At 47.6% G+C, this 25,378-nt stretch overlaps 1 protein-coding gene across 1 annotated transcript; it reads right to left on the minus strand.

Moving 5' to 3' along the window:
• Positions 1-5,346: 5,346 nt before the first annotated feature.
• On the minus strand, positions 5,347-21,671 carry LOC120980326 (mixed lineage kinase domain-like protein). The gene is made up of 11 exons (XM_040409365.1): positions 21,562-21,671; positions 13,448-13,938; positions 12,886-12,945; positions 12,426-12,609; positions 12,246-12,343; positions 11,583-11,718; positions 11,393-11,477; positions 10,877-11,022; positions 7,170-7,246; positions 6,711-6,857; positions 5,347-5,604 (listed from the first exon to the last, which is right to left on the minus strand). Exons 2-11 carry the CDS (start codon positions 13,896-13,898, stop codon positions 5,576-5,578), a joined length of 1,413 nt encoding a protein of 470 aa, XP_040265299.1. The 5' UTR covers positions 13,899-13,938; positions 21,562-21,671; the 3' UTR covers positions 5,347-5,575.
• Between the last annotated feature and the right edge of the window lie 3,707 nt (positions 21,672-25,378).

The raw sequence follows: 25,378 nt of genomic DNA on the forward strand, positions 1-25,378 counted from the left end.
CCACAAAAGATGCGGACAGCACACAGTGTGCTGTGCGCATCCGTGGTTCCGTTCCTCGTAAAAAAAATAGAGCTTGTCCAAGAATAGGCATTTTCTATTATGGTTGCGGCCATGTGCGTAACGCACGCGGCCGGTATCCGTGTTTTGTGGATCTGCAAAGCACTACAGCCTTCTGAATAGGCCCTTAGGCTATGTCTACACGATGACATTTGTTGCACGACAATTTTTATAATGATAGTCTATGGTGTCACAATGCGACGTGACAGTCGCAACAAATCCATTCGAGATGGATTTTTCTGCAACTCGCAGTCGCAGCATGTCGCAGTGCGACACCATATAAAAATTGTCGTGCGACAAAAGTTGCAGTGTAGTTGTGCGCTATCTGTCTCGTGACTTATTGTCGCTCGACACATGTCGTTGTGTAGACCTAGCCTTACACTGACGGCATTATGTCAGAACAATTCAGTAGATTCCCGATCTAGCGGAGACTTGCAGCTTAATCGTTATCCTGTAAGAGTGGTAAGTCACACGCAGCGCGGTTCTGGCACTGAACTCACCGCTCTGTACTGAGCCAGGGAGCTGCAGTACCCAGCGCCACCACTACGCTGAGAACGGCGCTATGCTTCATGCTCCGTTCAGTGTCAGCTCATTGGTGGGGGCCGGGTGTCAGACCCATCTTTCCTGAGTACCGCTTGTCTGCTGGGCTTTCAACCTTCCCATCTACACAGGACCTCTGACCACACGGTGAAAAACGTGCAAAGCTCATGAGTTCAGTGTGCTTCACTTTCACAAGCCACGCGCAGGAAAATCACGTGGCTTGTACAGGAGAAAGCCGTGTGTTAAACCCCAGGCTGCGGAGGGCAAACCCTAACCCAGTGCAATGGCTCAAACCAGTGAGTCCCGCCGAGGCCCAGGCAGTGGTGCCTTGAAAAATTACAGTCCAATTTGGGAATTTCATTATAGCAGTGGTTTTCATCTAGATCGGCAGCCGAATCCTCTCTGGGCCTGCAATATAGAAACCTAGAATGTGTCGGCAGATAAGAACCATTTGGCCCAATATACTGAGTACTATGGATAGCCCCCGGCCCTATCTTATATGAAGGATGGCCTTATGCCTATCCCATGCATGCTTAAACTCCTCCACTGTATTTGCAGCTAGCACTTCTGCAGGAAGGCTATTCCATGCATCCACTACTCTCTCAGTAAAGTAATACTTCCTGATATTACTGTTAACCCTTTGCCCCTCTAATTTAAAACTATGTCCTCTTGTAGCAGTTTTTCTTCTTGTAAATCTTCTCTCCTCTTTCACCTTGTTGATTCCCTTTATGTATTTAGCAGTTTCTCTCATCTCCCCTCTGTCTTGTCTTTCTTCCAAAGCTAATAAGTCACAGGGGCCTGATGGGATACACCCAAAGCTATTAAAAGAGCTCAGCGGTGAACTAGCAAAACCATTTAACAGATTTATTTAACCAATCACTGGCAACAGGAGTCGTCCCAGAAGATTGGAAATGAGCAAATGTTGTGCCCATTCACAAGAAAGGTAGTAGGGAGGAATCGGGCAACTATAGGCCAGTAAGCCTGACATCAATAGTGGGGAAACTAATGGAAACCATACTTAAGGAGAGGATTGTGGAACATCTAAAATCCCATGGATTGAAAGATGAAAGACAGCCTGGGTTTACTTCAGGGAGATCATGTCAAACTAATCTTATTGATTTTTTCGATTGGGTGACTAAAACAATAGATGGCGGAGGTGCAGTAGACATCGCACATCTAGACTTCAGTAAGGCTATGTCTACACGATGACATTTGTTGCACGACAATTTTTATAATGATAGTCTATGGTGTCACAATGCGACGTGACAGTCGCAACAAATCCATTCCAAATCTTTCCTGGTAAGTTTTATCCTGCAATCCATGGACCAGTTTAGTAGCTCTTCTCTGAACTCTCTCCAAAGTATCAGTATCCTTCTGGAGATATGGTCTCCAGTACTGCGCACAATACTCCAGATGAGGTCTCACTAGTGCTCTGTGGAGCGGCATGAGCGCCTCCCTCTGTCTACTGGTAATGCCTCTCCCTATACACCCCAGCATTCTGCTGGCATCTCCTGCTGCTCTATGACATGGTCTGCCTACCTTTAAGTCTTCTGAAATAATGACCCCTAAATCCCTTTCCTCAGATACTGAGGTTAGGACTGTATCACTGATTTTATATTCTGCTCTTGGGTTTTTACGTCCCAGGTGCATTATCTTGCACTTATCCACATTAAATTTTAGTTGCCAGATTTTTGACCATTCCTCTAGTTTTCCTAAATCCTTTTCCATTTGGTGTATTCCTCCAGGAACATCAACCCTGTTACAAATCAGTAAAAAGACAAACCTTACCATCGAGGCCTTCTGCAATGTCGCTGATAAAGATATTAAACAATATGGGTCCCAGAACAGATCCCTGAGGTACCCCACTGGTAACAAGACCTTGGTCTGAATGTGTGGCTGTATCCTTAGGCCATGTGCACGTTAAAAAAACTACCTATGAAAAAGTAGACCTTTAAAACAAAATTGTATTTATATCATTAAAATAAGGGAAGGCTGATTAGGCCTGATCACCTAAGGATATATAACAAGGAAAGTGTAATCCTAATAAACCTAAAGGAATTTTGATAACAAACGAGTAGCTAAATGATCAATATGAAAGGAACACTGGGGATCACCAGAAACTGTGGAGGGAGGATGAAGGGAGTGACTATTATCCCTAATGTTTTCCTAACTAACCTAATACCTCTGTCTGGGGGCGACTTCTGAAGGTGTGAGAGATTTTATTTCTCTACATTCTGTAGTACACATTTTTGTCCACTGGATGGCAGCAAACTAGGTGTATGAGCCATGTGTGCATAGAGGACCTTTCATTACGATAAAAAAATCTAAACTAAGTATACAGACATGGAGAGCGGCGCCCAGGGATCTCCCTGCACTTACTATTATCCCTGGGCGCCGCTCCGTTCTCCCGGTATAGGCATTGGTATCTTCAGATTTTCGACTCAACTGGGAGGAGCCTGCTCTTGTTCTCCTGGGCGTCTCCTTCTCCCAGGCTGTAGTGCTGGCCAATCGCAGCGCTCCGCTCATAGCCTGAGAAGGAGACGCCCAGGAGAACAAGAGCAGGCTCCTCCCAGTTGAGCCGAAAATCTGAAGATACCGATGCCTATACCGGGAGAACGGAGCGGCGCCCAGGGACTAATAGTAAGTGCAGGGAGATCCCTGGGCGCCGCTCTCCATGTCAGCATACTTAGGCCGAATGCACACGGCCGTGTTCCGCGGCCGAGAGCGGTCCGTGGTATGCCGGGCTGGATTCCTGTTCAGAGCAGGAGCGCACGGCGTCATTGGTTGCTATGACGCCGTGCGCTTCATGCCGCCGCTGCACTACAGTAATACACTCGTATCGTGTATTACTGTAGTGCAACGGCGTCATAGCAACCAATGACGCCGTGCGCTCCTGCTCTGAACAGGAATCCAGCCCGGCATACCACGGACCGCTCTCGGCCGTGTGCATTCAGCCTAAGTTTAGATTTTTTATTGTAATGAAAGGTCCTCTTTAAGGTCAAAGGGGGGGATTAGGTTGCACTCAGAGTTGAAGTTGCTGAAACCACTCCTATCAAGTTAAGGAGCCAATAGTCTTTTCTTAAGGAACATCCCTTTTGTGACGTCATGTCTGGTATTTAAAGGGAACCTGTCACCGGGATTTTGTGTATAGAGCTGAGGACATGGGCTGCTAGATGGCCGCTAGCACATCCGCAATACCCAGTCCCCATAGCTCTGTGTGCTTTTATTGTGTAAAAAAACAATTTGATACATATGCAAATTAACCTGAGATGAGTCCTGTCCCTGACTGATCTCACGTACAGGACTCATCTCAGGTTAATTTGCATATGGATCAAATTGGGTTTTTTACACAATAAAAGCACACAGAGCTATGGGGACTGGGTATCGCGGATGTGCTAGCGGCCATCTAGCAACCCATGGCCTCAGCTCTATATACAAAATCCCGGTGACAGGTTCCCTTTAAGTAAATGTAACTTGAATACAGTTCTCTTCTACCATGGCTCAGGGGGAGGTGAGAAGACGCTTCCATGAAACCAACTGTGTGTCTGGTCTCATTATGGGAGCAGTATGGCGCACACATACTTCTACTTCTAATTGATTTGGCACCACACAAAGAAGATGAGAGAATCTCCCCGTCCTCGCGCCTCCCCTGGCTTACCCTAGTAGGCCCTCAGACAGACTGGGCTTCCCTCGTACCTCCAACGCGTTTCTCCCACCTGGGTTCATCAGGGGGTTGCTTAGGGAAATACAAACCATTATACTGGGCCACTCAAACAAACAAAAAGATACCCTAAAAGCAGGCATGTCCAAACTGCGGCCCTCCAGTTGTTGCAAAACTACAACTCCCAGCATGCCCAGACTGCCTACAGCTAGCAGCCTACAGCAGGGCATGGTGGGAGTTGTAGTTTTACAACATCTGGAGAGCCGCAGGTTGGCCATGCCTGCGCTAGAGTTTACATTGTGACAGGCGGCAGCGCGGCTTGTGTCCGCAGACAGTGTGATGTGTAGAGTGGGGGATTGTGCCCTCGAAGCCCACAATACAGGTCAGGAAAATCTGATGTGTATTTGATGTGGAATCTGCAGGCGACCCTCAGATTTCGCGGCATGGCGTGCGTCGTCTCCATTTAGTGGGCCTAATCCTCACGGATTACTGCAGGCACCCAGAAGACAGGTGTGAACGGCAGCATGGATTCCCAAACATCGGGAGGAAAGCTTCTTTAGGCTTCATGCACACATTTTTAAACTGACGTTTTTTTCACTGATGCCTTTTTAAGAAACGGACGTTAAAAATGGACCCTGCGTTTTGGTCCATGGTCTGAACTGTGACCTTTACCCACTTCACAATTGGGAACCGCTGCGGCAATTTTTGTCATACGGACTGGGACTTTTTTCTATAATTTTCATAGTTATAAATGGACCCATTCAATTGTATGTCAGTGAAAAACGGACAAGATAGAGAATGTTCTATTTTTAAACGTCCGTTTTTCACTGCCATGTGAATAACCCCATAGACTATTATTGGTCTTAAAACGGACGTGTGATGGCCGTTAAAAAAAAATGTACATCGCATGTCCGTTTTTCACTGTCGTGTGCATGCAGCCTTAGACGAGGCGGCGTCTTTTTCCTACTGTGCACACGTCACATGCCAGTGAGAGATCCGCCGCGGACCCACAACGCGCTGCAGAATGGAAGCCCCTCTACCATCGTGTACCCCCAGCTGTGCGCCCCCATTAATATACAGCTCACGTTATAATGAATATATTTAATAGCGGTATGCAGCAGCAGGACAGATGTGGCGTGTGCAGCCATGAAAGGCTCCCGTACTCCATGCGGAGTCTCAGCATCTTTGGGGCAGTCGACGTGACTGCCGCAGGCTCCTCCGCCCTGGGAATGCGTGTATCTGTAGTATTTGCGTCTGTCTTTTCCGAGGGGTGTGAATACATAGGCAGCACCAGGTGGCCCAGGCGCAGGTCTCCGTCTAGTAGGCGAGCAAGAGATCTGCAATCGCTGCAAAGAATAAGAGTGTGTGGTCAGGACGATGTATCCAGAGAGAAGACATGACTTCTGCAGTGCGGCCCGACAGCGCAGGCTCCGCCTGATACACGCGGAGTTCATCCTCTGCATTGCAAAGGAAGAAATCCGCAAATTCATTCAACACGGGAACATACAGCTTGGGTTACATCTGGTGGAATCACATAGTCTCTAGTTGCTTCTGGAGCTGTGCACAAATTCCTGCTGTTGTGCAGTGCATTGTGGGAGTTCAGGCCTGGATGTCACCTGTCAGCCATGATGGGACAGTGACTGCAGCTCTTGCTGTTTATGCAGTATAAGGTGCACCAGCAGAATAGTGACTACTGCTCTGCGTGTGACTGGAGTATAAGACGTCATGTAACTGCAGATGTGGTTGTGGCTGGAGTATAAGATGTCGTAACTTCAGATCTGGTTGTGGCTGGAGTATAAGATGTCTTGTAACTGCAGATCAAGTTGTGGCTGGAGTATAAGACATGTAACTGCAGATGTGGTTGTGGCTGGAATATAAGATGTCATGTAACTGCAGATCAGGTTGTGGCTGGAGTATAAGACATGTAACTGCATATGTGGTTGTGGCTGGAGTATAAGACATTACATAACCGCAGATCTGGTTGTGGCTGGAATATAAGATGTCATGTAACTGCAGATCATGTTGTGGCTGGAGTATAAGACATTATATAACTGCAGATCTCTTTGTGGCTGAAGTATAAGACATTATATAACTGCAGATCTGGTTGTGGCTGGAGTATAAAGCACAATGCAGCAGCTGGACTGTGACCGGGGTTATACATCTGATGACATGAGAGAAGTGTTCCTCCTTATGATTGCTGCGGCAGGCTGTGAGGACGTCTCGTCACTGACCCACAAGGCTGTGCCGCCGGCACCTCTGCTACATACTGACCTGCAGGGTGTGAATATTTATGCCTCCAGCCTTGTAGTGAATGTAAATGCTGGGGGTGAATACTTTTATGGGCGCTGGCAGACATAATGAGATGAGGTCCACCATGTCTGATCTCTGCTTTACCCATTACAGATGCTGTGGAGTGGGCGACCGTGTGAGGAGACATTGGCATCGTACAGACCTCCGGCTGAGGGACGACTTCTCGGGTCCTTCGCTTGGCTCTTTTTAATGACGTCTCGAAGAACAGGAGGACATGAGGTAGGGAGGTCGACGTCCACCGCTGCACATAGTTCCTGGTGAATGACTTCAAGATTCTCTGCAGAAGAACCTAGAAGAGAACGTATGAAGCTGCAGCTGGCAGTGGCCGCGGCGGCATATAAACCACATTACAACGTTTTATTTTCGATGCGGTTGCTTATTTACAAATGAAACACGTCTCACGTTTCACCTGTAAACTTGCCAACCGCATGGAAAATCACGCCAATACGTATACAGAGGGGCTGCTACCTGTTATAGGGGAGTGTGACAAAACATGGAATTGTGGGAGGACGCAGCGTAGTTGAGTCCGATATATAAACTCTGCTGCTGAAATCTGTGACATTATGTCAGTACTCTGTATTGGCAGAGTGGTGGTACTGACCCGTGTTCTGCAGAACGGTGCTTTCATGTTGTAATGGGAATCCACCAACCGCAATCTCAAAAATCACCACTCCTAAACTGCAAGGGGAGATGCGGTTAGTGGCAGACGATGTAGAAACATCCAATTTTACCAGAAACACTCAGCAATCCTGAGGACGAGGGCAAGACACTGAACAAGCAGGAAGGGATGAGGCATTTCAGTTTTGAAGCTTGCAGAATAGTGAGTGCAGCTCTGAAGTATAATACACGATACAACTCAGGATCAGTACAGGATAAGTAATGTATGTACACAGTGACTGCACCAGCAGAATAGTGAGTGCAGCTCTGGAGTATAATACAGGATGTAACTCAGGATCAGTACAGGATAAGTAATGTATGTACACAGTGACTGCACCAGCAGAATAGTGAGTGCAGCTCTGGAGTATAATACAGGATGTAACTCAGGATTAGTACAGGATAAGTAATGTATATACACAGTGACTCCATCAGCAGAATAGTGAGTGCAGCTCTGGAGTATAATACAGGATGTAACTCAGGATCAGTACAGGATAAGTAATGTATGTACACAGTGACTGCCCCAGCAGAATAGTGAGTGCAGCTCTGGAGTATAATACAGGATGTAACTCGGGGTCAGTACAGGATAAGTAATGTATGTACACAGTGACTGCACCAGCAGAATAGTGAGTGCAGCTCTGGAGTATAATACAGGATGTAACTCAGGATCAGTACAGGATAAGTAATGTATGTACACATTGACTGCACCAGCAGAATAGTGAGTGCAGCTCTTGAGTATAATACAGGATGTAACTCAGGATCAGTACAGGATAAGTAATGTATGTACACAGTGACTGCACCAGCAGAATAGTGAGTGCAGCTCTGGAGTATAATACAGGATGTAACTCAGGATTAGTACAGGATAAGTAATGTATATACACAGTGACTCCATCAGCAGAATAGTGAGTGCAGCTCTGGAGTATAATACAGGATGTAACTCAGGATCAGTACAGGATAAGTAATGTATGTACACAGTGACTGCACCAGCAGAATAGTGAGTGCAGCTCTGGAGTATAATACAGGATGTAACTCAGGATCAGTACAGGATAAGTAATGTATGTACACAGTGACTGCACCAGCAGAATAGTGAGTGCAGCTCTGGAGTATAATACAGGATGTAACTCAGGATCAGTACAGGATAAGTAATGTATGTACACAGTGACTGCACCAGCAGAATAGTGAGTGCAGCTCTGGAGTATAATACAGGATGTAACTCAGGATCAGTACAGGATAAGTAATGTATGTACACAGTGACTGCCCCAGCAGAATAGTAAGTGCAGCTCTGGAGTATAATACAGGATGTAACTCAGGGTCAGTACAGGATAAGTAATGTATGTACACAGTGACTGCACCAGCAGAATAGTGAGTGCAGCTCTGGAGTATAATACAGGATGTAACTCAGGATCAGTACAGGATAAGTAATGTATGTACACAGTGACTGCACCAGCAGAATAGTGAGTGCAGCTCTGGAGTATAATACAGGATGTAACTCCGGATCAGTACAGGATAAGTAATGTATGTACACAGTGACTGCACCAGCAGAATAGTGAGTGCAGCTCTGGAGTATAATACAGGATGTAACTCAGGATCAGTACAGGATAAGTAATGTATGTACACAGTGACTGCACCAGCAGAATAATGAGTGCAGCTCTGGAGTATAATACAGGATGTAACTCAGGATCAGTACAGGATAGGGGTCCATTCACATCACCGTTTAACTTTCTGTTCTGATCCGTTAGAAGAAGAGAGAGAGAGGAAATAAAAAACAGGAACCTGTAAAAAAAAAAAATGGATCCTGTTGCATCAGTTTTCATCCATTTGAACAGTTTCCGTCTGAGATCCATTTCTTTAGACGGGAAAAAAAGTCCTGCATGCAGTACTTCTCTTTCCATCCTAAAAACGGATCTCAGGCGGAAATGGCTCAACTGGATAACAACTGATGCATCAGGATCCGTTTTTTTACAGGTTCCTGTTTTTTTTTTTTTCTCTCTCTCTTTTTTTGACTGATCAGAAGAAAGGAAAGCTAAACGGTGATGTGAATGCCCCCTGAGTAATGTGTGTACACAGTGACTCTGCTTCAATTTCAGCAGTGAAAAATGCAAGTGGAAAGCCTACTGTGGAAAATCTGCTACTTGTGGCTGTACCCTCAGTACTGGAATGGCTGAGGATTTTCCATCCAGATTTTTAGATAGAAAATACCAGCAAAGAGAATGAGATTTGCACAGAGTTCATCCAGACACTTGGTAAATCTTTCAGGCACAAAATGCTGTGAGGATTTTTCATATCTGCAGCAAGGCGATTTCTGACAGGGATTAAGCCCTAAGTGGAACATCATACCTTTTCTGGCTCCCCAGTGTTTCTGTAGAACGAGGCATCCTACGCCTCATCGCATGTGACCACTGCAGCCAGTGACAGATGCCTTTGCAGGACACCAGGTTTTACAGCCAGGACAGCGGGGGTTTCAGGTTTGTTTTTTTGTGTGCAACAAAACTGTGCAGTTTGATTCGGATTTTCCTCCAGATTCTTGTGAAATTGCTGGGAAATTTTCTGCAGTAATTCTTGTACATTTATACTGCAGAGCCAGGAGAGACTAAGGAAGGATGTGCTGACTACAGGCTCATGCACACAACCGTATGTATTTTGCGGTCCGCAAAAAACAGATCCCCCAAAAATATGGATGACGTTCGTGTGCATTCCGTATTTTGCGGACCGGAATAGCTGGCCCCTAATAGAACAGTCCTATCCTTGTCCGTAATGCGGACAATAATAGGACATGTTCTATCTTTTTGCGGAATGGACATATGGAAACGGAATGCACATATTTTTTTTTTTGACCCATTGAAATGAATGGTTCTGCATATGGTTCGCAAAAAAAACAGAACGGACACGGAAACAAAATACGTTCATGTGCATGAGCCCTAAGTGTGAGCAGAAAGCGTGTGTCCTGACCGACGTGAGCGTACAGCGGTGACGAGGTGTGTGAAGACACAGAGGGGATATACAAAATGGCAGAATGGAAAGGGAGCAACAGAGGAGAAAATCAAGACTGGGACAGCAGCAGAGTCTGAGACAGAAGCGACCGGATTCACTGGGGCCCAAATTTTAACTAAAGACAAGCATATACATTGTGGATTACAAGTATCCCCCTCCTGTCCTATTCAGTGCCTTATATCAAAAGAGAACCATTTCTCTCATCTCCTCCAAACTTCAGCAAGCCTCTGCCATCTTTGTATGTCGCATGTGCCATAGACATGTGCAGTACTGCATGGACATGCACAGTGCAGTGTACTGTGCATGCGCTGTTATTAGAGAATTCCCAGAGCGTTACACTCCCTACTGAAAGTGGTGAGGCTGATCGCTCATGCCATGGCAGTAGATGTAAATGGTGACATAGGGCGGCTGGGGACATGCCAATGAAGACTGGAGGGACAGGGTTGCACCTAGACTGGGAGGCATTCTGTCTGGACACCGCCCAAATGACTCCTCAGTGAATCTGAGATCTGGCTTCTCCGGATTTAGCGTGCCGGGCAGGTTTAGAAACGTTCTCTTCATGTTCACAGTAACAGGGTTGCGGTTTAGGCGTTCCCTTTAACACTAGTATCTAACATTTGACCCCTGATTCTTGGATGATGTGATCTGTGTCCGGTGTCTCACCTGTAAATCTCACTGCGTTTGTCGTAGGAGTTGATGTCCTGCCATGTCTCGGGGGCGATGTACACCAGCTCACTGATCTCTGATCTGCTTTTCACCGGATTCCTTCTCATAGACGATTCAGTCTTAGAAAACTCAAACCCCGATAACTGCAAGAAATAAATGCTGTCATGTGTTATCTGGCCAGCGTAGCGTGATACGCTGCAACCCGGGTCCCAGGAGATGTGCCGAATGTCTGAGGTGGTCGCAGTGCATTGTAAAACGTGATAGCAGCTATATATTGCTGTCATCATCACTTAACGGGGCCCTGGATTGCATCCTATATGAACTCCTCTGGGGCTCTGGTTGTCGATGGTGCCCTGTTTTCAGGTTGTCACAGCTGCGTCTCTGGAATGGAGCACTATGGGGATTGGAATAGCTCCATGTCTCTGGACAAAAGCTCCGTGTCAGTCTCTGCACTGGAATTACACTTCATATAAGTTGTAGGGTACCGTAATAATCGTGACGAGATACTGCTACCTTCACACAGTACGTCCCGTCCACCAGGAACTTGGCGCTACTCAGACTCCCGTGCAGGATGGCCTTCATCTCTGTCTGATGTAACCTTCAAAAACAAGATTGTAATTAATACCAGGAGTGCGATTACTACGACGAGAAGACGAGCACGTCTTCTCCAGGATGAAGGGCTCAGACTGATGAGGTACCGCACCGGTACAAGGCTCGGGCCGCATCTAGTGACATTTGAACACGGCGCTCCCATGACAGGTCTGGCTCTCGCCTCAGCAGCTCTCTCAGGCTTCCTTTCTCACAGTATTCCATCACAAGGGAGTAGCAGGGGTCTCCGCCTGCACCAGAGAAGACAAGACATTGACCCCCAAAAGCAGGAACAGCGAGGAGCAAAATAGAAGGAGCTCAGAGTGGAAAAGACAGAATCGGCCATGTGCCTGTCAGGAGCTGCGCTCTTCTGTCCATACGTGTGTGCTCGTCCTGATTCTTATTGTACTACTATTACTAAGGCCATACACGTCTTGATTGACGTCTATGATTATTATAACTCTACAGCCGAGAGAGAACTCAGATGAAAAGTAGATGGTGCAGAGAAGCTCACAGCACGCACCATTCTCCATTTTCCAATAATTTAATCAAATGAGTCCAGGAAAATAAGGGGCACGCCTGGACACCCTACAGACACCCAGATGTGTCCATGTTTTTCAGACAGAATTCGGACAATTTCTGCTAATTATATTTTTCTCCGCTTTGTGTTCTGTCGGCCATTTGTAGGAAGAGCTTTTTTGTTATTTGCTCAAGCATTGCTGTCGTGAGAGTGACGTAGGACAGAGGAGACATGACGGGAGGAGACTGGTTCTCTCACTCGAGTTATCGATGCAGATGCCGTAAAGACGTAAGATATTCAGACATTCATATTTCTTCATGGTCTTGCTCTCGGACTCGAAGGTCTTCCTTATGTAGCTGGAAATAGAAGATGAGCATGTCTAGGAGAGGACTATGATGTGAGGATCTCACTGAGCTGGCTTCTGTGCCGGAGACTCACCCATCGTCAGTGGTCAGCGCTCCCTTTAAGACTTTGATCACCACCGGGCTCTTGTGATATTCTCCCAAGTACAAGCTGGAGGCGTCGTTCTTCATCATGCCGGGGATCTCCAGCAGGTCTCCGCGCCTCAGATCTGTAGCTCGAATCTCCTTTATATCCCACGGTCGGACAATCTCAGCTTGTACTGTGCAAAGCACCAAAATCTACACATCAGCTGTATCACAGAGGTGTCACCCTCAACCTGTCTGCCGTGTGTGGGGTAACCCTAGCTCTGTTCCCCATTATTTTATCGGAATCCATTACCTTTCCCATCTGGTCTCAGCTACTTGTGAAGCCCCTGGGCCACAGAGCTGCCCCGCCCGACCCCCTGTGATGATCACCTAATGTACGGACAGCTGGAGAACCATCAGGTGAAGGCCACTGAAATGATCTGTGCACCCACGGACACAGCAATACTTACACAGGAGCTGCGTCTTCTGTAGGCTTGCATCCATCTTGACACTTAGAGACGCCATCTCTTCTGCATAAAATAAATGTTTAGCATTCAGACATCACTGTGCGTCTGTCCTGTCTTACACTGAAAGATACGGGAGTCTTCAGCTCCTCACACCGTACAGTCTGCCTCTGAGATCCAGTGACATCAGAGAGGCATTTTCCATCCAAGCACTGTGATTTAAAGTCTATGGGGAGGTCTAGCAAGACTTCAGTCTCGATCGGCCATTTGCTGGCCTAAGATGCACCAAAATATTCAGAGGCTGGGAGAGTCACGTGCGCTACAAAATGTGCACAATTAATCCTAAATGTGTCGCCCCAAGAATTCCCTCTTCATTTTCTATTTGTGCCACCATGATCCACACTAGTCAATCCTCTGTGAGCTTAACGTCCTGCACACCAGACTGATGCATTGTAACAAACTACCAGAAGAGAGACTTCTGCTGCTGATGTGTTTGGCTCAGAGGATTGTCTGGTCTGGATACATTGGAACAAACCCTCAGCTGTGAGAAGTATTCTGCAGAACTTACTCTCTATTAGGGGCATCAGCTTGCTCAGGTCCTCTTCAATGTCCTTCAGATTCTGGTTCCTCAGTTTTTCGTCCTGAAAGCAGCTAAGAAAGGTTGGTCTGTGTTCCACTTGGAGCAGGACCTGGAGGGTTTGGGCAGTGTCGCTCAGCTGCTCGCTGATGTGGGTGAACTTGTTCTGAATGCCCCCGGCCTGCAGAATCTGCCGCCACCAGCCGCGCCTGGAGTACTTCGTCACCCAGCGCTGGGCATTCTGCAGGTTCACCAGCAGCTCACACAACGTCCTCTCCAATTCTTTGGATTTTTCTGGGTCATCTTTTAGTTTCTCGACTGCACCCAGGAGAAGTTCAGTTCTTCTCCTCAGACGGTAGCAGCGCTTCTTATTAGTCTGAGCCTGGTCGCACTGGTCGTAGATCACTTTTGCGGCTATAAAGATGTTTTTCACCACCTCCATAATTCTCCAGGTGCTACAGACAGAGGAACCAGAACACCAGCTGTGAAACAGAGGAGAATCTGTTACTGACCTTTATTTATCAAGACGTGGCCCTGGCATTCTGTAAACTAAAGCTTCCCAGCTTCTGCTACACTACAATTCCCAGCATGCCCTAACAACCTATGTGTGGATCTCTAGCTGCTGTGAAACTACATCTCCTATTATCTCCTGACAACCTTTCTGTCACTCTCTAGCTGTTGGGAAACTAAAGCTCCCAGTGTGTGTAGTGTTTGGGGTGGCCCCAACGCTACGCTGGGTCCCCTGGACACCGTTGAGGTGTCACCACGTGTTGCTGAGGAAAGGCCTAAGCTAGCTGTCCCTCTTTCTCTCTCTCAGAAGGATGGTACCCTGGTCAGGGGCCCACGGTTTGTATCTCAGTAGTCCGAGTGGCTCCATGGTCACAGGGCTAGTGACCCATGGTCTGTGGCTTAGCGTCCCCATCTCAGCATCTTCTTCTGGTCACTCATGCAGACTGGCATGAATCTTCCTCTCCAAGCACTGGTCCTTAACTGCAGGATACTAGGGGCTATGACTGCTCTCCTTATATACAATCTACAGCTAGACTGGAACCTTCTAGGGACCTATGGGGAAGGATGGAGTGGAGAAACTCAGCACAAACAGATACATTGTAACACTTTCCTTCTGTCATAGATTTACATTAGAGCTTCAATTATACTCAATGGCAAAAACAGGTTTCCAGACATAACAACAGAGCTAAGGGCTCTTTCACACTTGCGTTGTCCGGATCCGGCGTGCACTCCACTTGCCGGAATTACACTCCGGATCCGGAAAAACGCAAGTGTACTGAAAGCATTTGAAGACGGAACCGTCTTCAAAATGCGTTCAGTGTTACTATGGCAGCCAGGACGCTATTAAAGTCCTGGTTGCCATAGTAGGAGCGGGGAGCGGGGCAGCGGTATACTTACAGTCCGTGCGGCTCCCGGGGCGCTCCAGAATGACGTCAGAGCGCCCCATGCGCATGGATGACGTGTCCAATGCGATCACGTGATCCATGCGCTTGGGGCGCCCTGACGTCACTCTGAAGCGCCCCGGGAGCCGCACGGACGGTAAGTATACTGCTCCCCCGCTCCCCGCTACACTTTACCATGGCTGCCAGGACTTTAGCGTCCCGGCAGCCATGGTAACCATTCAGAAAAAGCTAAATGTCGGCTCCGGCAATGCGCCGAAACGACGTTTAGCTTAAGGCCGGATCCGGATCAATGCCTTTCAATGGGCATTAATTCCGGATCCGGCCTTGCGGCAAGTCTTCAGGATTTTTGGCCGGAGCAAAAAGCGCAGCATGCTGCGGTATTTTCTCCAGCCAAAAAACGTTCCGTACCGGAACTGAAGACATCCTGATGCATCCTGAACGGATTTCACTCCATTCAGAATGCATTAGGATAAAACTGATCAGGATTCTTCCGGCATAGAGCCCCGACGACGGAACTCTATGCCGGAAGACAAGAACGCAGGTGTGAAAGAGCCCATCACCAGACAGTCACAAGGTCAGTCTGTCTGGGTTTAGGGGTAAACAACCTTTGGCTTTTTACCTCCAAAACAGGCTCTTCTTTAATCCTTTGGTAGCTGTGCAGAATTACCAGTTTCTTATTCAAAGTCCCAAAAGTCTCTCAGTATTCATTAACCCTTTCCACAGAGCTTTACAAACACAGTGCAAATAAACAGGATATACACTCACCTAAAGAATTATTAGGAACACCTGTTCTATTTCTCATTAATGCAATTATCTACAAACCGGATTCCAAAAAAGTTGGGACACTAAACAAATTGTGAATAAAAACTGAATGCAATGATGTGGAGATGGCAAATGTCAATATTTTATTTGTAATAGAACGTAGATGACAGATCAAACGTTTAATCCGAGTAAATGTATAATTTTAAAGGAAAAATACGTTGATTCCAATTTTCACGGTGTCAACAAATCCCCAAAAAGTTGGGACAAGTACCAATAAGAGGCTGGAAAAAGCAAATTTGAGCATAACGAAGAGCTGGAAGACCAATTAACACTAATTAGGTCAATTGGCAACATGATTGGGTATAAAAAGAGCTTCTCAGAGTGGCAGTGTCTCTCAGAAGCCAAGATGGGTAGAGGATCACCAATTCCCACAATGTTGCGCAGAAAGATAGTGGAGCAATATCAGAAAGGTGTTACCCAGCGAAAAATTGCAAAGACTTTGCATCTATCATCATCAACTGTGCATAACATCATCCGAAGATTCAGAGAATCTGGAACAATCTCTGTGCGTAAGGGTCAAGGCCGTAAAACTATACTGGATGCCTGTGATCTCCGGGCCCTTAAACGACACTGCACCACAAACAGGAATGCTACTGTAAAGGAAATCACAGAATGGGCTCAGGAATACTTCCAGAAACCATTGTCAGTGAACACAATCCACCGGGCCATCCGCCGTTGCCAGCTGAAACTCTACAGTGCAAAGAAGAAGCCATTTCTAAGCAAGATCCACAAGCTCAGGCGTTTTCACTGGGCCAGGGATCATTTAAAATGGAGTGTGGCAAAATGGAAGACTGTTCTGTGGTCAGACGAGTCACGATTCGAAGTTCTTTTTGGAAATCTGGGACGCCATGTCATCCGGACCAAAGAGGACAAGGACAACCCAAGTTGTTCTCAACGCTCAGAAGCCTGCATCTCTGATGGTATGGGGTTGCATGAGTGCGTGTGGCATGGGCAGCTTGCATGTCTGGAAAGGCACCATCAATGCAGAAAAATATATTCAGGTTCTAGAACAACATATGCTCCCATCCAGACGTCATCTCTTTCAGGGAAGACCCTGCATTTCTCAACAAGATAATGCCAGACCACAATCTGCATCAATCACAACATCATGGCTGCGTAGGAGAAGGGTCCGGGTACTGAAATGGCCGGTCTGCAGTCCAGATCTTTCACCTATAGAGAACATTTGGGGCATCATAAAGAGGAAGGTGCAACAAAGAAGGCCCAAGACGATGGAACAGTTAGAGGCCTGTATTAGACAAGAATGGGAGAGCATTCCTATTTCTAACCTTGAGAAACTGGTCTCCTCGGTCCCCAGACGTCTGTTGAGTGTTGTAAGAAGAAGGGGAGATGCCACACAGTGGGGAAAATGGCCTTGTCCCAACTTTTTGGGGATTTGTTGACACCATGAAATTCTGATTCAACACCAACATATTTTTCCCTTAAAATGGTACATTTTCTCAGTTTAAACTTTTGTTCCGTGATTTATGTTCTATTCTGAATAAAATATTAGAAGTTGGCGCCTCCACATCATTGCATTCAGTTTTTATTCACGATTTGTATAGTGTCCCAACTTTTTTGGAATCCGGTTTATAGTCAACCAATCACATGGCAGTTGCTTCAATGCATTTAGGGGGGTGGTCCTGGTCAAGACAATCTCCTGAACTCCAAACTGGGAAAGAAAGGTGATTTAAGCAATTTTGAGCGTGGCATGGTTGTTGGTGCCAGACGGGCCGGTCTGAGTATTTCACAATCTGCTCAGTTACTGGGATTTTCACGCACAACCATTTCTAGGGTTTACAAAGAATGGTGTGAAAAGGGAAAAACATCCAGTATGCGGCCGTCCTGTGGGCGAAAATGCCTTGTGGATGCTAGAGGTCCGAGGAGAATGGGCCGACTGATTCAAGCTGATAGAAGAGCAACGTTGGCTGAAATAACCACTCGTTACAACCGAGGTCTGCAGCAAAGCATTTGTGAAGCCACAACACGCACAACCTTGAGGCGGAGGGGCTACAACAGCAGAAGACCCCACCGGGGACCACTCATCTCCACTACAAATAGGAAAAAGAGGCTACAATTTGCACGAGCTCAACAAAATTGGACTGTTGAAGACTGGAAAAATGTTGCCTGGTCTGATGAGTCTCGATTTCCGTTGAGACATTCAAATGGTAGAGTCCGAATTTGGCGTAAACAGAATGAGAACATGTATCCATCCTCTGATGGCTACTTCCAGCAGGATAATGCACCATGTCACAAAGCTCCAATCATTTCACATTGGTTTCTTGAACATGACAATGAGTTCACTGGACTAAAATGGCCCCACAGTCACCAGATCTCAACCCAATAGAGCATCTTTGGGATGTGGTGGAACGGGAGCTTCGTGCCCTGGATGTGCATCCCTCAAATCTCCATCAACTGCAAGATGCTATCCTATCAATATGGGCCAACATTTCTAAAGAATGCTATCAGCACCTTGTGGAATCAATGCCACGTAGAATTAAGGCAGTTCTGAAGGCAAAAGGGGGTCCAACACCGTATTAGTATGGGGGCACTAATAATTCTTTAGGTGAGTGTATATTACAACATACATATAAAACGCTATTAAACAGTATTAAAGGGAACCTGTCATCAACTTTTTGCCACACATACTATTGGCAGATTAAAGTAGAGACTGGTGAGTTGATTTCAGCGATCTGTCATTCATAACTTAAAAGTAACTGGTTACCGAGAACCAACATCACAATCATTGCAGACTGGGCCTGGAAAAGAGTCCCGGCCAGCTGAGAAGAGTCCTGGTTATTCATGATCTCCTGCCCACCTGCTGATGACTGACAGGCTTCTACCTAGTTTTCTCCCTTTCTCTCTAGGAGAGAACTGCCAATCATCAGCAGGTGGGTTGGGGAGAGGGGAAATCACATGGACGTGCACAGTATTTCCAGCAGCTTTTAATCTCTTGTATTTTAAAGAAAAACTCCAACCAAAACCTGACAACACCATGTCTCCTCTGATTTCCATGCCGAATTGGGCTCTGTTCACATGTCTGGAGGTTTTTTGACCCATCAGCAGCTGTTAGAAAAATGTCATGTCTGTTAGGGAACTGTATTAAAATGGAAGACCTCACACTACAGACTTTTTACTGTGCGGAGTTCACAGCCCACCCCGAATTAAACCATGGGGAGATCCACATGTGCGGATGATGAGTGTGCATGTGGCAGGAAGTTGTTCTGGATTTTACCTCATGCATTGCAGTTGGTGAAATGCGCTGTGTAAACTGTGCCAGAGATTTGCATGGCAACACACGGAGACGGTGGTTTCTCCTGATCTCTTGCAGCTTTTATATGATTGCTGTGATACGAGGTTTTCTGGAGGCATCACCTCGCCTCACATGTAACTGATTTGCGCTGTTCACGCTCTTACTCAGCATTTTTCCAACACATTGGGCCAGATTTATATAATAAACTTTCTTACTTCCTACAGCAACCAATCACAGCGCAGCGTTGATTTCACCAGTGCAGTTTAAGAAATGAAAGTTGTGATTGTTTGTTATGGACAACGAAGACCGTTTTTAAAGCAATTTTGTTAAATCTGCCTGTTCAATGTAAAAAAAATACACAAAGGAACGAAAAATAACCAAAACCAATTCCTAACTAATCCAACTTGCTTTGCAGTCTGCGCGTGCGTCTCTTCCAAAGAAAAACACTGCCCATGCGCTGAAGGTCAGCAGCTGGCTGCACGTTCACCCAGAGACACTGTACAGAACAATCTCAGGAAGGAAGGGGCGAGGTTACAGGTCAGGAATACAAGACGGCATTGGAAAACTTCTCAGAAGAAAAAGATCAACGTCAATCACGGTGTCAGATTAGATTGTAACATAAGACGCTGGTGCCTGGTGGTGCGGTCAGGTACCTTGCAGGTCGTCCAGCACGCAGACCACGCTGATATAAATGGTGTGGAATGGTCTGACGTGACATTTGGGTGCCTCTCACTTCCCTTATTGTGCATGGAGTTATGCGGCATTCATCATCCGGTTCCGCAGGGCATTGTTCACTATGAAGCGGTCATCAGTATGGGATGTGGCCAAAGGACGTCCACTTCTCTGCCTTTCTGTGACTCTTCCAGTCTCTGTATCTCTGATTCAACCTTCTGATGACTCTCTGTGACACTCTAAGCTCAGGGGCCACTTCCGTCTGAGAACATCCTGCTTGAAGCCTCACAATGGCGAGGTAATGTTGATCAATTGTTAGGTGTCGTCTTGGTCTCATGATGTCAAAATGTGAACAGCATGATGAGGAGGACTGTTTTATACTAATTCTAATTGAACCGGGAAATGTATTGGTCGATCCATGGATCAAACACCTGGTGTGAATTTTGCCATTAAGCTCCTTGTTAGAGAACAGCAAGTTGTGCAAAAAGTACTGAAAAATTGAAGAGTTGGACGTGTGCATTCAGAAGGTCACATTAAATTCACCTGTTCTTCCTGAAATTTTACCCACAAGCAAAACATCCCAAACTTTTTGTGAGTAATGTATGTCCCTAGTAAAGGGGGTGAAGACGTATGTTCCAAATAAAGGGGGTGAAGAATTATGTCAATGTCAGATGTTAGTAAAGATCTTTCACCTTCTGTTCTCACTTTCTCATTACGGGGGATCGAGGGCAGAATGATGGGGGAACTTATAGCACAAGGAGCGAGAGAACAAAATGTGAGGAAAGTGAGAGGGTGTGAGGACTTTCCCAATGCACTGTATGTTTGTGTATATTTTACCACAATGTTCTATTGTGTTGTGTTTTTTTTCTGCATTTTTTACATTTCCCTATCAGTAACTTCCAAATAAGAGCCAATTTCACATTTTCAATGTAATCATGTTCAGCACCATGTAATTATGTAAAATTACTTCGAGTAACTGTACTGTGTAGGGAAAGTGATTATTTTGCATTATACTAAGGTGATTTGTACGTTTTCACTGATATACCGGCTGTGGGGTTGTCTGTGATCCGTCTTCAGCGTTCAGTGCAGTACTGAAGAGGCTCCCGGCTCACTGGCACTTGCAGCGCTGCCATGCTGCTGCCCTCCCGCTGATACAGCGATACCACACATACTGTAGAAGTACTTCTGCCCCTGACATCTCTGCACTGTCCGTGGTCAGCGCTGACAGCGGGAGATCCAGAGGCGGCAGTCAGCGCTCACCGTGCACAGGGTAGAAGGCAGGGTGATGCAGCTTTACAGTATACAGGGGCAGCTATATACATGGGGGCGAGGGATCGTCCCCATGCTGTGACTGCTCGTCCTTGTAGAGCGCCATCACTTCTGGGCAGCAGGTTCCTTTTGTAGACGGCACAATCTGCCGCCCAGGAGCAGTGATTCAGGAGACAGCGTCAGGGATGTCTTCACACAGTGGACAAGCTGTCGGCAGCACCTCACACAGGGCAGTTATCGGGAACGAGTGCAGAACCTGATAATTGCCCTGATCATTGCCCATGCATTTACTCCAAGACAAACTTGTCATGCAAGGCTACAAACATGTTATATGCATCCCAGAACCAGTCCACCCGTGACACAGAACTCTGTGCAGGAACCCAGTCCGCTCTCTCGCATCAAGCAGGCCAGCTGCCAGCACACTGGCATTCAAAGGGTTAACACCACTGTTACTGGGAGAGCCACAAAGACACAGAGGGCAGAAGAGTTGTAGGAATAACACAGATAACACAGAGCAAAGCTCTTCCTATAGCAGTGGCATCCTGACCTGCCATGTACACCCAGAGACCCACGAGAATGTCACCCATCTCCAGTGCTGACAACCATCCCTATGTGAGACTGGTGTCAGCCTCTCCTGGATGTACATTTCACCCTCAGTCGTGGCAGGTCGATGAACTCACCAGACCGCAGGATGTCACTTTGTGGCAGATATCACTTCCCTATTCTCAGTTTTCCAGTCTTGTTCTGTCTTCCTCGCCACGTTCAGCAGAACCCCCCCCCTTCTGAGAAGTGCCTCCTCCCCCTCCTCTCTGAGAAGTGCCTCGCCCTCCTCCTCTCTGAGAAGTGCCTCCTCCTCCTCTCTGAGAAGTGCCCTGTCCTCTCTGAGAAGTGCCCCCCCTTCTCCTCTCTGGGAAGTGCCCCCCTCCTCCTCTCTGAGAAGTTGCTCGTCGTCCTCTCTGAGAAGTGCCCCGTCGTCCTCTCTGAGAAGTGCCCCGTCGTCCTCTCTGCGAAGTGCCCCGTCGTCCTCTCTGCGAAGTGCCCCGTCGTCCTCTCTGAGAAGTGCCCCGTCGTCCTCTCTGAGAAGTGCCCCGTCGTCCTCTCTGAGAAGTGCCCCGTCCTCCTCTCTGAGAAGTGCCCCGTCCTCCTCTCTGAGAAGTGCCCCGTCCTCCTCTCTGAGAAGTGCCCCCCTCCTCCTCTCTGAGAAGTGCCCCGTCCTCCTCTCTGAGGAGTGCCCCGTCCTCCTCTCTGAGAAGTGCCCCGTCCTCCTCTCTGAGAAGTGCCCCGTCCTCCTCTCTGAGAAGTGCCCCGTCCTCCTCTCTGAGAAGTGCCCCGTCCTCCTCTCTGAGGAGTGCCCCGTCCTCCTCTCTGAGAAGTGCCCCGTCCTCCTCTCTGAGAAGTGCCCCGTCCTCCTCTCTGAGGAGTGCCCCGTCCTCCTCTCTGAGAAGTGCCCCGTCCTCCTCTCTGAGAAGTGCCCCGTCCTCCTCTCTGAGAAGTGCCCCGTCCTCCTCTCTGAGAAGTGCCCCGTCGTCCTCTCTGAGAAGTGCCCCGTCCTCCTCTCTGAGAAGTGCCCCGTCCTCCTCTCTGAGAAGTGCCCCGTCCTCCTCTCTGAGAAGTGCCCCGTCCTCCTCTCTGAGAAGTGCCCCGTCCTCCTCTCTGAGAAGTGCCCCGTCCTCCTCTCTGAGAAGTGCCCCGTCCTCCTCTCTGAGAAGTGCCCCGTCCTCCTCTCTGAGAAGTGCCCCGTCCTCCTCTCTGCGAAGTGCCCCGTCCTCCTCTCTGCGAAGTGCCCCGTCGTCCTCTCTGCGAAGTGCCCCGTCGTCCTCTCTGCGAAGTGCCCCGTCGTCCTCTCTGCGAAGTGCCCCGTCGTCCTCTCTGCGAAGTGCCCCGTCGTCCTCTCTGCGAAGTGCCCCGTCGTCCTCTCTGAGAAGTGTCCCGTCCTCCTCTCTGAGAAGTGTCCCGTCCTCCTCTCTGAGAAGTGCCCCGTCCTCCTCTCTGAGAAGTGCCCCGTCCTCCTCCTCCTCTCTGAAAAGTGCCCCCCTCCTCCTCCTCCTCTCTGAGAAGTGCCCCCCTCCTCTCTGAGAAGTGCCCCGTCCTCCTCTCTGAGAAATCTCAGTGCCCCGTCCTCCTCTCTGAGAAATCTCAGTGCCCCGTCCTCCTCTCTGAGAAATCTCAGTGCCCCGTCCTCCTCTCCTACAGAGAGGGCCTGCGATAGACCGTAACCTTGTGCACGTTTCTGTGTGGCACGCTGTACGATTTTGTTGCACAGGTGTAGAAAGCACTCCTCGGGCTAAAATATATATATATATATATATATATATATATATATGGCCTTTCCTCTGTCATCCTTGGGGTCTGGTCGAGGGGATTCTGGGGGGAGAGAAGGGTCTGGAAATGGCTTGTTTCCCTCTTATTATTGAAAGCAGAGACATGCTCGTTAGAGCCAAGCATACATATGTATGGAGGGGGTAGAGAGGCACGAATATACAGCGTATGGAGGGGATCGGGAGACGCAGATTTACAGTGTATGGAGGGGGTCGGGAGGTACGGATTTACAGTGTATGGAGGGGGTCAGGAGGCACAGATTTACAGCATATAGAGGGGGTCATGAGGCACAGATTTACAGTGTATGGAGGGGGTTGAGAGGCACGAATTTACAGCGTATGAAGGGGTCGGGAGGCACAGATTTACAGCGTATGGAGGGGGTCGTGAGGCACAGATTTACAGTGTATGGAGGGGGTTGGGAGGCACGAATTTACATTGTATGGAGGGGGTCAGGAGGCACAGATTTACAGCGTATGGAGGGTGTCGGGAGGCACGGATTTACTGCATATGGAGGGGTCGGGAGGCACAGGCTTACAGTGTATGGAGGGGGTCGGGAGGCACGGATTTACATTGTATGGAGGGGGTCGGGAGGCACAGGCTTACAGTGTATGGAGGGGGTTGGGAGGCACGGATTTACAGCATATTGAGGGGGGTCGGGAGACACGGATTTACGGCGTATGGAGGGGGTTAGGAGGCACAGATTTACAGTGTATGGAGGGAGTCAAGAGGCACGGATTTACAATCTATGGAGAGTGTTGGGAGGCATGGATTTACAGCATATGGAGAGGGTCAGGATTTACAGTGTACTAACAGCAGTTTAGACAGCGTCAGGTGATGGCCGCTGTCCTCTGTATAAGGTGCGCAGTCTCTCTGCACTTCACTCTCCGCTGCATTCAGCAAGTACTTACCTTTTATGGCAGACAAAAAGCTGAGTCCGCAGTGAATATGGCCAGCAACACTGATGGATTGAACAGTGCTCCGTGAGATGCTCAGCGCTTGGGATATTTTTTATACCCTAACCCTGCTTTACACGTCTCCACAACTTTCTCCCTGACCTGTCTGGTGTGTTCCTTGGTTTTCATGATGCTGTTTGATCACTAATGTTCTCTAACAAACCTCTGAGGCCTTCACAGAACAGCTGGAGTTATACTGAGAAGACATTACACACAGGTGGACTCGATTTACTAATTAGGGGACTTCTAAAGGCGATTGGTCGGTCACACTGAATCTTATTTAGGGGTATCAGAGTACAGGGGCTGAATACAAATGCACCCCACACAGCCCAGTTTTTTTTTATTTATTAAAAACAATCTATCATTTTCTTCTTACTTTACACATACTTGCTACTTTGTGTCTGCCTACGTTATAAAATCCCAATCCCACGTGGACAAAAGTACGAGGGGTGTGAATACTTTCTTAAGGCACTCTACCCCTTTGCATTGAACTAAATCTCCATCCACAGCTGGCCTGCTTAAAGAGGTTGTACTGACTAATCCAGGGGATAGGTCATCAGTACCAGATCGGTGGGGGTCTGACTCCTGGCACCCCCGCCGATCAGCTGTATGAAGTGGCAGCGGCACTCGTGTGACTGCTGCTTCCGCTTCAAAATTACCTGTCTCATTTGCCTCTATAAGCGAGACTCCACGCAGGTAAGGCTACTTTCACATCTGCGTTTTCATTTCCGGTTTTAAGATCCTCTGCCGGAGGAAAACGCTTCTGTTTTTCCCCCATTCAATGAGGACAAAACTGAACAAACCGGAACAGAGTGTACCTGAATGCATTCCGTTCTGTTTTGTTGCGTTCCCATGCCGGACACAAAACTGCTGCAAGCATCAAAAACGATGTAAGTCAGTGGTACCGGTGATCCGTTTTTTTCATCATGTTCATTTTATATAATACAACTGTATCCATTCTGAACAGGAAAACGCAGAGGTGAAAGTAGCCTAATATTGAAGGAGGTGCAGCGTCACCCAAGCTGTTGTGGGAGGAGTGAAGGGCGGGGCTGAGGGTGGAGCTACAGCAGATGATGATCTTCCTTCAGACTCTGCTTTTAGTTTCCATCTGCACAGGAAAGGGAGAAACTGACTTCCTGAGGAAAGCATAACCTTAAGGACACAATGGTTAGTCCTAAGTCACATGATACAGTAACTGACAATGTGAATTTCTGTATAAACCAAG

This window comes from Bufo bufo, chromosome 10 (assembly GCF_905171765.1).
Source record: "Bufo bufo chromosome 10, aBufBuf1.1, whole genome shotgun sequence".
Classification (NCBI taxonomy): Eukaryota; Metazoa; Chordata; class Amphibia; order Anura; family Bufonidae; genus Bufo; species Bufo bufo.